The sequence below is a fragment of the Trachinotus anak genome, unplaced genomic scaffold, assembly GCF_046630095.1.
Source record: "Trachinotus anak isolate AG129_WGS33_773 ecotype Australia unplaced genomic scaffold, CSIRO_AGI_Tana_v1 ptg000019l, whole genome shotgun sequence".
Classification (NCBI taxonomy): domain Eukaryota; kingdom Metazoa; phylum Chordata; class Actinopteri; order Carangiformes; family Carangidae; genus Trachinotus; species Trachinotus anak.
In genome coordinates, this window is record NW_027273870.1 from 23212580 (window position 1) to 23225728 (window position 13149).

At 40.6% G+C, this 13149-nt stretch overlaps 2 protein-coding genes across 5 annotated transcripts; both read left to right on the forward strand.

The window, feature by feature from the left end:
* Positions 1 to 695: 695 nt before the first annotated feature.
* On the forward strand, positions 696 to 7239 carry pdia2 (protein disulfide isomerase family A, member 2). Its single transcript, XM_071504678.1, has 11 exons — positions 696 to 1018; positions 1668 to 1874; positions 3113 to 3246; positions 3334 to 3471; positions 3856 to 3972; positions 4097 to 4222; positions 4373 to 4567; positions 5213 to 5333; positions 5584 to 5762; positions 5892 to 6062; positions 6161 to 7239. Exons 1-11 carry the CDS (start codon positions 754 to 756, stop codon positions 6203 to 6205), a joined length of 1698 nt encoding a protein of 565 aa, XP_071360779.1. The 5' UTR covers positions 696 to 753; the 3' UTR covers positions 6206 to 7239.
* Positions 7240 to 8651: 1412 nt separating this feature from the next.
* Positions 8652 to 12915, forward strand: LOC139636536 (lipopolysaccharide-induced tumor necrosis factor-alpha factor homolog). 4 transcript variants are annotated; one of them, XM_071504684.1, is made up of 5 exons: positions 8652 to 8716; positions 10483 to 10645; positions 11320 to 11427; positions 11576 to 11783; positions 11897 to 12915. In XM_071504684.1, exons 2-5 carry the CDS (start codon positions 10510 to 10512, stop codon positions 12000 to 12002), a joined length of 558 nt encoding a protein of 185 aa, XP_071360785.1. In that variant the 5' UTR covers positions 8652 to 8716; positions 10483 to 10509; the 3' UTR covers positions 12003 to 12915. The 4 variants fall into 4 exon arrangements, with proteins under 4 accessions (XP_071360785.1, XP_071360783.1, XP_071360782.1 ...); XM_071504682.1 differs by lacking the exon at positions 8652 to 8716 and adding an exon at positions 8730 to 8898; XM_071504681.1 differs by lacking the exon at positions 8652 to 8716 and adding an exon at positions 8914 to 9129.
* The last annotated feature ends 234 nt before the right edge of the window (positions 12916 to 13149 follow it).

Below are 13149 nucleotides of genomic sequence, written 5' to 3' on the forward strand. Positions count from 1 at the left end.
CATCTACAACTCCATGACAACTAGAGAAACTGTATTTGACTGACCACACAGCCCTAATTTGGGTGAACTGACCCTTTAAAGATGACTAAAATATATAACCTTCTCTTGAGTAATGCACACCACAAATCTGCTGACAATGTACTAACTGTACAGACAGCATCATCTCCAAATAACCATGAAATTTGAATTTTATGTCGCAAGCTTGAAGTGAAACAGATCAACTTCCTGTCCCTTGTGTTAGTGTTAATGAAAAGTTTGAAGGAAGGTGGGGGAGAGGAGGGAGAGGTGAAAGTGTTTGCCATAGTTGAAGTAAACAGAGATGGTGAGATAAGACAGAGGAGTGTGCTCACATGGTTTTTAGGTAAATGAGGGTTTGATAAGGCCCAGAGAGATGAGTGACAGTTTGAGGACTGTTGCCTCCTGTTGGGCGATAGAAAAAAGGATGAGGAAATCTTTTTAATAAAATGGTGACAAGAGAGGAGAGAAAACAAATGAATAAGTGTACGTGTGATGAGACCTGAAGTTTTAACAGTCGATCAGCCAGTTTGCCCATTTCTGACTATACAGGGCACCATGTGATTGGTTCAAACTGGAAAGAGTCCCCTGCAGGCACAACTCCTGATTGGATGAGCAGGAAAGCCAGTAACATTTCGACACACACTCTCTCTATTAGACACATAAAGGTACAAACTTTCAGTGACACATGCATTGAAGGTGTTCATACCTGAGCGGAGGTTCCTGGAGCAGCTCAACATGAGGACGTGCACGCTTTTGTCTATAACTCTGCTGGGCCTGCTGCTGTGGGCCTCCTGCATCCAGGCCAACGACACAGACGAAAACCTGGACAAACAGGGAGAAGAGACTTCGAAGGAGACAGAAGAGGAGGAGGATGACACCAAAGAGGCACCAAAGAAAGAGAAAACCACAGAGATAGAGGAGGAGAAAGATGTGATGGTTCTTCACATCAATAACTTTGCCAGAGCTCTCAGCGAGAATCAGTATCTGCTGGTCGAATTCTGTAAGTAGTTATGATTCATATATAAAAGATATATTTTTAGTACTATAGGTCCTACTAAATTCTTGCAAAGATGTTAGATTAGTGTCCACATCACGTTGAGGGTGATTTTGTGCGAAACAGATGTGAAGACATGCAGATACTATCTCTGTTTTGAGAGTGATTATGTGGAAACACATACTGTGATAAAAGTTTTTAACTCAGCAGAAGAAGGCTGTGGCATACGACTGAAAGCTCTGGAATTAGCTAAGTGTGTGAATATGAGTTCAGCGTTTTTATCACAGTATAAAATGTCAAATGTTTCATGTGAGTTTTCCACCACTGCTTCCTATTCAAGCCTTTGTGCGCATTGAGGCGTTATCATACACGTGGTCCTTCCTGTCCAGATGTTCTCCTGGGTCAACACTCCCACAGATGAGCTCAGCAGTAGCAGAGGGGTCATGACAAGGAAAACAGCACATGGGCATAAAGGCTGAGCCCAACTGCCACTGTTGCTATCAGCAGCTTATTTCCATGTATATCTGGACATGTGCTGCCGATATCAACAACAGAGGCCTGCTTTGGTTAATAAACCCCTCTCAGTTTTCAGGATCTCTTCTGTACGTACTGCAAAAGCTTGACAGCTATGAACTAAATGTGTTTGCATGTGCAGATGCTCCCTGGTGTGGTCACTGTAAACGGCTGGAGCCAGTGTATGCAGAGGCTGCTGGGAAACTGAAGGCAGAGAATCCAGCGATGCGTTTGGCCAAAGTGGACGCCATCGAGGAGAGGGAGCTGGCTGATGAGTTTGACATTGGAGGCTTCCCCTCTCTAAGATTGTTCATCAATGGGGACCGCAAGCAGCCCATCGACTACACTGGTACACACACACACACACACACACACACACACACACACGCACACACACCATCCCTAACCATCACAACTGAATGCCCAACCCTAACCCTCACCTGAAAACCAAGTCTTAACCCTCAAACAGCCATTCGAAAGTGAGGACCTGGCAAAAGGTCCTCACTTTCCCAAAAGGTCCTCACTCTGTAGGGAAAATACTTGTTTTTGGTCCTCTCTATGTAGCATTTACACCTCCAATCAATCATCAACTGTAAGCCACACTGGTGAAGCTGCTGTCCAGCTTTTCATATTCACAACCACGTGTGTCTACATCATCAGTGAGCCTGACTGTGTCCTGAGCAGTCATGAGTCACATCTGAGCCTAATGTGTGTGTGTGTGTGTGTGTGTGTATACCTTACCTGTTCACTATTGAAACTGTTTACTGCCTTAAGTTATTTGATTAAATTAACAGTTTTTGTGTCTTTGAGCTTTTTTTAATATTTGACTGTGCAAATCAACCCTTAACGTTCAGTGAAAACGTATTTGGGAAATACTTACTCTGACTTTCTTTTCGAGAATTAGATGAGAAAATTGATACCACTCTCATATTTCTGCTTCTGTAACTCTGCTTCAGCAATTTTTTATCAGAAATTGGTCTTCCTGATAAAAATTGAGCATGTTCTTGGGGTTTTCTTACTATATTCTAAGACAAACTGGCATCCAGTAGTCATAAGAATTTGAAACCTTTACACAACAATTACTTTCTGAACACACAAAAAAGCTGTAGTCCCCTTGGAAAAAAACACCTCTGGAACAAAACATCTGGGCCTATGGAGCTTTATCAAAGAGATAATTAGCTTAACTTAGCATAAGGGAATAGCATTCAGGTGGAAACAGCTAGCCTGGCCCTGTCCAAAGTTAAAAAATCTGCCTACTAGCACCTGCATATTTTTCAAAACTTTCTTTTTTTTTTTTTTTTTTTTTTGCCTACACGCATATTGTTTTCATGTTGTCCATCCATCCCATTCTTTTGGACATGATATCTCAGTAATATCGTGACAGAACTTCTTCACATTCTGCACAAATGTCCACTTGGACTCTAGGATGAGTTGATTAGATTTTGGTGGTCAAAGGTCAAAGGTCAAGGTCACAATGACCTCACAAAACACTTTTTAGCCATTACTCAAGACTTGTTAAAGCAGCTGAAATAACTCTCACAGGACTTGACATGACTTCACTCGTTTGTGTTTGTATTTGCTGTCCAGGTAAAAGGTCAGCAGAGGGAATAATCCAGTGGATGAAGCGTCGCACAGGCCCTGGTGCTCCAGTGCTCGACTCTGCAGAGTCTGCAGCTCAGTTCATCGATGCCCATAACATCAGTGTTGTCGGATTCTTTGATGTACGTTTACCCATTCTCATCTATCCAGTGTTACACATAACTCATAAAATATATCTATATTTACATTTTGATTATTATTCATGTCAGAATCTGGAAAGTGAGGAGGCTAAGATGTTCAAGGACGTTGCCTTCAGTATGACTGACACAGAGTTTGCCACAACAGCGACTCCTGAGGTTTTCCAGAAGTACGAAGTAAAAGCCAACTCAGTGGTGCTCTTCAAAAAGGTATGAGCATGAACTAATACTGAAGCAGTGTCTTATAAAGGAAGTGCGAAGGTAAAGGGGACTCTAATGGTGTTAGCTTTGCTGCCATCTAGTGCCTAGATACAGCACATACACTATTGTCCAGTTTGGAAAGATGAAAATGTTTTGCTGATGCTCTTCACTTCTTTGAATTTCAGGATTTAGATTTAGGGTTTAGTTTAGAATAACAACAAGGACCTGTGCTGTCCTCACTTAGAGAAGCTGAAACTGGCAGAGGTTCAGTGATTAGATTTGTTGGGCAGTTTATCGATTAATCGTCACGGAAGTAGAATAGACTGGGAAATTTGGGTTGTGGTTTAGTGACATTTTGTAAAACAAACCTGTGTGTGTGTGTGTGTTCGCTAGTTTGATGATGGCAGAGCAGACTTTGCCTTGCCAGAAGAAGGGAAGCTGGACAAAAGTAATCTGACCACCTTCATCAACGAAAACAGTCTGCAGCTGATCATCCCATTCAAAATCGAGGTAACACACACACGTGCATAAACACACTGGTAGAAAAACTAAATTAAATGTAAAATGATATTGAAATCTGTCTCTGTCTTTCTCTCTCTGTCTCTCTCTCCCTCTCTCTCTCTCTCTCTGTCAGACTGCAGAAAAGATCTTTTCCTCTAGCATCCACCTGCACAGCCTGCTGTTCATCAACTCCAGTGTGGAGAGTCAGGCAGCTCTGGTGGAAAAATCCAGGCCTATTGCCAAAGAGTTCAAGGGCAAGGTAACAGTTTGGTGTGTGTGTGTGTGTGTGTGTGTGTGTGTGTATGTGTATAAAGGAGCATGTGTCTTTGAAAGTAAGTCAGAGATAGAAAGATCTAAAACTTAACCTCATTGTCTTGTTTGCGTCTGTATGTATGTGTGTCTTATGCAGATGCTGTTCATTGTAATTGACGTGACAGAAGCCGTGTCTCATGTGCTGAATTACTTTGGCGTGTCCGAGAAGGACGCCCCCACCGTACGCATCATCAACATGGACACAGAAAAGAAGTTCAACATCGCCGCCGGGGATCTCACAGAAAATTCACTGCGACAGACGTGCCAGGAGGTTGTGGATGGCACTGCCAAGGTAATACACACAAACACACGTTTCATATTCAGCAACATTAAAGCAGCGGTGGAAAGTAACTCAAGTACTGTAAGTTTTAGCTACTACCTACTGTTCAGATTAAGATTTTACATTGAAAACATATGATGAGCTCATAAAATACTATGCAAAATTAAAAATTAAATCAGGGGTTTCCTAACTTTTTGAAATGTGACAAGTTGGGGAAAAAAACTGTGTCTAGTTGTGGTCTATTGTCAGAGATATTCATGCATTATTAGCAGTTCTACTTCCTCTCTAAACTTCCCAGATGGTTTCATAAAGAGAAGAGAGAGAGAAGAGTCTAAAAAAGGAAAACAGATGTTCTGTAAGAGAACTGTTTTTTCTTCCTTCTTTTCCCATTAATCATCTCTTGACCCCTCAGATTTACCTTCTGACCCTTTGGAGAGGTCACCACTTGACTAAGCTGCATAACCTGCATCAGTATTTCCAATCTAATAAAGTCTCTGGGACATTTTACTCTAGAATGAATATTTTTACTTTGATACTTTAACTATGAATTTGCTGATAGTGCTATTACATAAGTAGGGTTTTTAATGCAGATATATAAGTATGCTGCACTTCGAACACTGAATTAAACCCAATGACTTGTCCCGTTTTGTGGTGCAGCCCTACTACCGCACAGAGGAGATCCCAGAGGACTGGAATAAAGAACCAGTCAAAGTCCTGGTGGGGAAGAACTTTGAGTCTGTCGCTTTGGACCCGACCAAAAATGTCTTTGTTGAGTTTTGTAAGTCTGAGTCTGTCTGACATACTATGTAAAATACTCTGTAAAAAATCAGACTAGATTTTAGTGAAATCAGTTTATCTTTTATTGCTAAAAATCATTAGTTCTTGACTTCAGCTGTTGTGATGTGAAATGAGGATTTAAATGTCCTGCAATGTTGTGCAAAGGAGAGAAATGTCTTTTTATGTGTGTGTGAACCAGGTCCATCCTCTAACAGTGGTATATGTGTGTGTGTGTGTGTGTGTGCCTGTAGATGCTCCATGGTGTGGACACTGTAAGGAATTGACTCCCATCTGGGATCAGCTGGGTGAAAAGTATGCTAACCATGATGACATCATCATTGCCAAGATGGATGCCACAGCCAACGAGGTGGAGTCTCTCAAGATTCAAGGATTCCCCACACTCAAATATTTCCCAGCTGGTGGCAAAGAGGTACACACACACATATACACACACACATACACACACACACACACACACACACACACACACACACACACACACATACACACACACATGGACATGATTTGTATAAAGATTATTTCTCCCTTCCACTGCCAGGTGGTGGACTACACTGGGAAAAGGGATCTTGAGACGATGTCTAAGTTCCTGGATGATGGAGGAGTGTTGCCAAAGGAGGAAAGTAATGAGGAGGAGGATGAGGATGATGAAGATGATGAAGATGACGAGGAAGGTGATGATGATAAGGAGGGTGACGATGATGATAGCAAGGTTTGTATTTTTACTGCTCCTTTTTATATTTTCCTGTAAAAATAGCTCAGCTCAGCTCACCGCTCTCCCATCTATTGACTCTTCTTCTTCTGTTTCAGGACACTGACGAGTCTGCAGACAAAACATCTAAAGATGAGTTGTGATGTCACTTTGGTTTCTGGCCAATCAGCATCAACCTAACATCTTCCTTTTTTTCATAATAAAATTAATTTGGGTTTAAAAGTGTTGCACTCATGACTATTTTGAATTGGCTACTTAGATTTGGTTTAATACTTGATTTTTTTCCCCTATAAATATATTAATGCGTCATGAAGCAGTTCTTGTCACTTACAGGTTAGTTTAATATACAAAACTTAGACTCACCATATAATTACAGTATGAGATATATTTATCAGTCAACAAAGAGTCTGCAAATGAGCCAGAAAGAAAGAAAGAAAAAAAGAAAGAAGTAGATTGAAAGATAGAAACAGTCATGTTTCTCATTCCTGAGTGACATCGTGAAGAGAGATGATGAACTGATCAGAGGAGGTATGAAAACATATTGTGGAACATAGTCAGATGTAGAAGACACAGAGGATAGAAATAACAAACCGTACTCATATTCAACGCTTAACTTAATCAACAAAAAGTACTGTAATTACATAGAATGAAAAGACAGCCTATAGCCAGTCTTTCATACTGAAGCACAGTTGTGCCTTGAACAGCGTGCTAACACGCTCACAATGATTATGCTACTGTGTTGATGTTTAGAAGCTACAGTATAATACCATCTCTGTTTAGTGCTAGATGGCAATAGATGAAGGTTTTTATAAAATATTCCTCTGTGAATGTCTGAGAAGAAAATTTCTTGTTGCTGTTATGATGTCATATAAAATAAAAACCACTAATGTCAACCTCATGGTGGCATTAGATGAAAAGTTAGGGGGTCACAAAGGTCATCAGGACTCACTGTGTGGGAACCGTGAATGTCTGTGCTAGATTTAATGCCAATCCGTTGAGCAGATGTTGAGATATGTTTATATATTGCTTATAAGTGCTAAATAGGGTTGTGGGGATAATTATACCACTGGGTGTGTCCATTATATTGTCTTCCCCACTTCCATCATTGAGTGTAGGCTAAATAACAAACACTTTTTTTAATGCAAACTGAAAAATAAACTTAACATTATAACCATCATGAAGGATTTATTGTGATTTATTGTGTATTGTTGAGAGTACATCTTTCACTATAACTACATAGTGATTACTGTATATTCATATATTATTTATAACTTGGGTAAAAAGCATCCACGGGGAATTATTCATCTGCACTAATAATTTCTACACATTGATGTTATTTAGCAATATGCATAGTTCTTCCCTTTGCTCTCAAAGCAGCCTCAATTCTTAGTGGTGTTGAATCCACCAGATGCTGGAAACTTTGAGATTCTGCTCCACGTTGACATGACTGCATCAGATCATCTCTGCAGATCTGTCAGCTGCGCATTCAGGCTCCTGTTCTACCACATCCCAGAGGTGCTCTACTGGACTCAGATCTGGTGACTGGGGAGGCCACTGAAGTACTGAACTCACTGTCATGTTCATGAAACCAGTTTGAGATGCCTTTGCTTTGTGACATGGTATAAATAATGCAGGTTGGGTCCGTGGATTCATGCTGTTGATGCCAGATTCTGACCCTACCATCTGTGTGCCTCAGCAGAAATTGAGATTCATCAGACCAAGGTTGATGTGTTGTTCACTTCCAGATGCTTCTCTGCTCACCACTGCTGTAAAAAGCAGTTATCTGAGTCACCGTGGCCTTTCTGTCAGCTCCACCCAGTCAGGCCATTCTCCTCTGACTCTCGTCTCTTATCAACAAGGTCTTTCTGTCCACAGACCTGAAAGCTCAGTGGATGTTTTTTTGTTTTTCACAAAAACTCCAGAGACAGTTGTGAATGAAAATCCCAGAAGATCAACAGTTTCAGAAACTCTCAATTCATTCCACAGTCCAAATCGTTGAGATCACATTTTTTCCCATTCTGATGTTTGGTGTGAACATTGACTGAAGCTCCTGACCTTTTGTGAATGACTTCATACATTGCACTGCTGCCACACGATTGGCCGATTGGATACCTGTGTGAATAAGCAGTACTTGGGAGTGGAGACACTTTCATATACAAATGCAAACAGTCAGTTTTATTTGTCCTGTTGTTTTTATACTGATTCTGTTTTATCAAGTGATTTGTTTGAATGTTTTAACCTTGATCTAAAAACCTAACAAGGGATTAGGGCTGCAAATCGGCTTCAGCTAGAAGCCCTCTATACGTGAAATCTGTTGCACTACTTAGCCGTATTTAACAATGTTTATCTGTTTGGTCCCTTTTAAACAAACAAACAAACAAATAAATAATTATATAAACAGCAAAGTATGTTATTGTTTTGGTTATGACACTGCAAAGAAGCTGCCAGAGAATGAGTCGGATTCAGGAAGCAGGTTGGTGTGAGAGAGTAAACTCCTGTGAGGGACACATGTACAGAAGGTTGGTTTTCAGTCTGTCGGAGGTAAAATGTTTCTAATTCCAGAGGAAAACAGGTTCAACAGGCTGTGATGTCACGGCTGTCACCAGCATGGTACGTGTTTCCTCCTGCCAGCCGAGCTTCTTCATTTGTCCAAGGTAAGACCACTGCTCTACTATATCTCACACCTCACACGGTTTAATTGGCGAAGGAGGACATGTACCACTCTTTGCAGGCAGTATTCGGATTTATGTGGTATATGGTGGAGGCAGGTTTGGGCCCGTTCGGACCAGATACCAGGGCTTGGATGTATCTTGTTTACATAAGAGAAGAGTCCCATGTGAGTCAGAATGACTTGGCTGCATTCGGCAGGCGTGTTTAATGACTGATACAGTTGGTGTTAGGTGACGTATTGGCATGAAAACACTTTTGAAGAAAAGGTGATTCAGGATTATTTGTGTGTTCAGTGTTACATGCTATATCAACTGTGTTGTTTTGAGCGAATGTGAAGTGTTTAACAGGACATCTGAACTGTAATAAGCTGAGAGTGAGTGTGTGACATTTAAAAAAGGTAAATATATTAAGAATATTTTGAATATATATTATCTCTAAATCTGTTCTGTTTGTATTAATGTTTCTTTAGTTCTCTGGACTTATTTTATCTGGTAAATCGCTCAAATATTTGGACTGATTAACTTAGATCTCTTTGAACTCTACTTTGTCTTTGTACAAGCTATACTGTAACATTGCATTGTGTGTGTGGTGTTTTGACACTGTCACTTTAAATTTCTACTCTTCTAATGAAAGTTCAGGCAGGTGAATATGCAGCGATCTCAAGCGTACCCTCTGTATTGTTTCAGCTATATCAGTGGAAATGATACCACAACAGTACAGTGAGACTGGGAGCTGAGATGTTCAGATAACTTAAAACTGAATGACCTACTTCTCCTCCTCTCGATACCAGTGTGTACACACACACACACACACACACACACACACACACACACACACACACACACACACACACTTGTATAAAAGAAGTAGTACAACCAGTTGGTAACTAAAATTACATACTAGTGGCAGTAAGCTACATTTCATTTGCACCACTCACTGGAAAATGTTGTTTCATGAAGGGAGCAAAACTGAGAGACAGTCATATGGAAGATTATTTTCATTCAAGTTAGTTTTTTAAATTATTTAATTATAATATGTGTAAATGTGTATGTGTGTATGTGCTGTCATTCCCAGCATGTGGGTGTTATGGCACTGACATTTTTGATTCTATCTCTACCAGTTGCCAGATTGCATGTTTGAATCCTACACAGATGTGCTTGGTTATGCAGCTGGATCTAGATCAGTGTTTCCAAACCTTTCCTGCTTGTGAAACCTTAACACAACCTATTGTGCAGACATGAGCTGTGAGCATTTTGACCAAAGAGTGATCTTACATTCTCAGACTGTTTCAGAACTTTAAAATGCCAGAAATGAAAGAACAGTCGGGGAGAAAACATATTTTTATGCAATAGAAACACAGTACTGTGCAAAGTTTTAAGACATGATAAGTAAGGTAAGGAAAGTAACAAAAAAATTAAATCTAAATCAAATCAATATTTGCTGTGACCACCCTTTGTCTTTAAAACAGCACTAGTTCTTCTCAGTACCCTGGTGCACAGTTTTTCATGGTTCTTGGCAGGTAGATTGTTCCAAGCATGATGGAGAACCTGCCACAGTTCTTGTGTAGATTTAGGCTGTCTCTGTCTCTTCTGTCTCCTCGTGTCTATTCTGACATGTCGAGGTGTATTCTATGAGAAAGGTCTATAATTTAGAAGAACCACCAAACACTAGCAGGTTTTATTCAAAAGGCACATGTTAACACTGCTCTCCAGTCACATCTGACTTCGTCCGCATCTCTGTCTGTCACCAGCGTCCTGTTTAACTGGACGATCTCCTGATGGAACCCCCTTCATATGAAGAGGCCAGTCTCCACCCTCCTCCTCTGAGCACAGGATTAAACATCCCACCTCCCCCCTCCTACGACGCCTCCCTCTCCTCCCCCTCAACGCCTCCCCCCACCTATGGAGAAGCAGGTAAGATAACATCTCACTGCTCTCTCTTTCCCCATTTCCCCTCACAGCTCATCAGGCATTGATGAGCATCCATCCTCACCGAGAGAGGTGAATTTGTGGATTCCTCTTTTTTTCTCTCTTTTGGCCTTTTGTCTCAATAAACCCAAAAAGGGGTTTTAATGAGTTAAAACTGAGCCAGACAAGCAGACTGTCTATCCCACTGCAGACTACACACTTACTGAAACAAACTGTTGTTGTTTTGTTGTTTAACTCAGAAGAGGATGACAAAGAAGACTTTCTACTGTTTTGCTGTTGTGTAGGTATTTTAATGTGGACGGAGCTCTTCAGGAAAACGTGAAGCACTAGTGAGGGCAGCCTTCATTTTTCTGCATTAGGCCATCAAAATTTTGTTCAAATGATTTAGCATATTAGCATTTTCAGGTTGTTGTTTTTTGTTTGTTTGTTTGTTTGGTAGAGACCTCTGTCCACAAAGTGATAAACTGTGAATTAAGGTTGTACTCTTAACTTTTACCAGCCCACAACCCCCGACCCTCTCTGGGCAGCTTATGTTATTCATTTGAAAAATCTCTGTTTTTCTTGTACGTACTGGATCACCTTAAGTTTTGGAGTCTGCACAATGGGCTGAAATTTTAACTCTAATGTGAACAAACTATTAACTATTTCTTTTTTACTAGTTACGATCCAGGCAGACCCATTTCCTGGCCTGACTCCAGCATCTGTGCCAGCTGCTGTGATCTCACCTCCCCAAAACAATGGAAGCATAATCCATCCACATGCACAAGGTATAAGGACAATGTTTTAATTATTACTCTCAATAACATCTATATAATTCAACTGGGCTGGTGAGATTAATATTTAATTTACTTCTCCCCTTGTCCTTATTCTCCTCTGATATCCCCCTCTGTCTTTCCTGTGGCTTCTGTAAACCAGTTGGTGTGAGGCCGACTGTCAACGGCAGACAAACTCAGCCAGTAGTAGTTGTGACCCAGCCGACGCCTGTTCCTATCAGAGTGACATGTCTGAGAGACAGCCCCGGTTTGGTACGCTGCCCACACTGCCACCACACTGTCACCACTAAAGTCACATACCTGCCTGGGAGGACTGCCTGGTGTCTGTGTATACTTCTCACACTGATGGGGTGAGACACACAAATACACACACCATAAGTAGCTTATTTATTGTCAGAGTGTTGTCACAGCTTTAACAAAACTATTTATTCTGCGTGTATGTGTGTGTGTGTGTGTGTTTCAGGTTGGTCTGTGGTTTCTGTCTGATCCCATTCATGATACATGGACTACAAGATGCACATCACTCCTGCCCACGGTGCGGAAACAATCTGCACACATACACAAGATGACGCTGTCAGGATGGATAATTCTCCTGTTGTCCTCAGTCCACCCAAAATCTTTTAACACTCATACGTTTGTCACAACGTGGATAAAAAGTTTGTCATGAGCTCGAACGTAAGCAGCTCACTGCACAAGATACAGAGGGAAGCAGAGTGTATTTAGGTGATTCTAAGTGTTTGATAAATAAAGTACATGCTGAATGTAGGGATGGACAGAAGAGAAGTGGATTTGGCTGCAAGAGCAGTTTGAGAAGTTTCTGTGGACATTACTTTCTAATTTTTTTTTTTTTACGGTATAAAAACTTGTCACAGTCAAAATCTTTTTAACCAACAGGAATTCAAACTGCTGCTTTTCACATTTTAAACCTAGAGGGGGTGAGTATGAAATACCTAAAATATTAAATTCTTAATTGTGAATTGCATCTCCGTAGATAACAATGTTGAATATTTTAAGGCGTTCTTCAGAAACACACAACTCTCTGTAAATATGCAGAAGAAAACTAGGCAAAAACACTTTTTGTACTTTTGTAAGAATGTATTTGTCGGAGTGTGGGGGAGTGTGGGGGTGGTGGAATATTGAATCCATCCATGCATATGCATACAGCAGCATTTTACCACAACTCAGACTGAGAGGACATTTATGACGAAGATGATGTCCAGTCCAGGGATTTAATTTGCCATTCTATTTTTGTTTTTCATAGATTGTAATGATTATATTTTCCTTATTTAAATACTTGAGTATTTGTTACTTCTCTTTTTCTAAAGCAGATAAAGCTAATGCTAACGTTTACCGACTTTGATGAAATGTAGGAAACTAGTCCTGGTATGAATGCCAGACATTCCTGTTAAACCAAACAAAGCCTTTTGGAAAACACATTGATGTATTTTTTTTTTTTTTTTGCACAATTCTTCTTTTAAAAACTATGCAGACCCATGGTAAACCCACAGAGGTGGTTTGAATTATTCTGATTAGACCTCTGCTCAGGACTGGGTGTGTACAGATACACATTTATCATTCTTAGTAGTAGCCTACTGCACATGGAAGTGAGTGGAGCTGATGTAATTCCAGCATAAGCTCCACCCAGCTTCAATCTGAGCATGTCTGATTTGACAGTGAGTGAAAACACCTGTCTTCTTATGCAGGTGTGCAGGTACA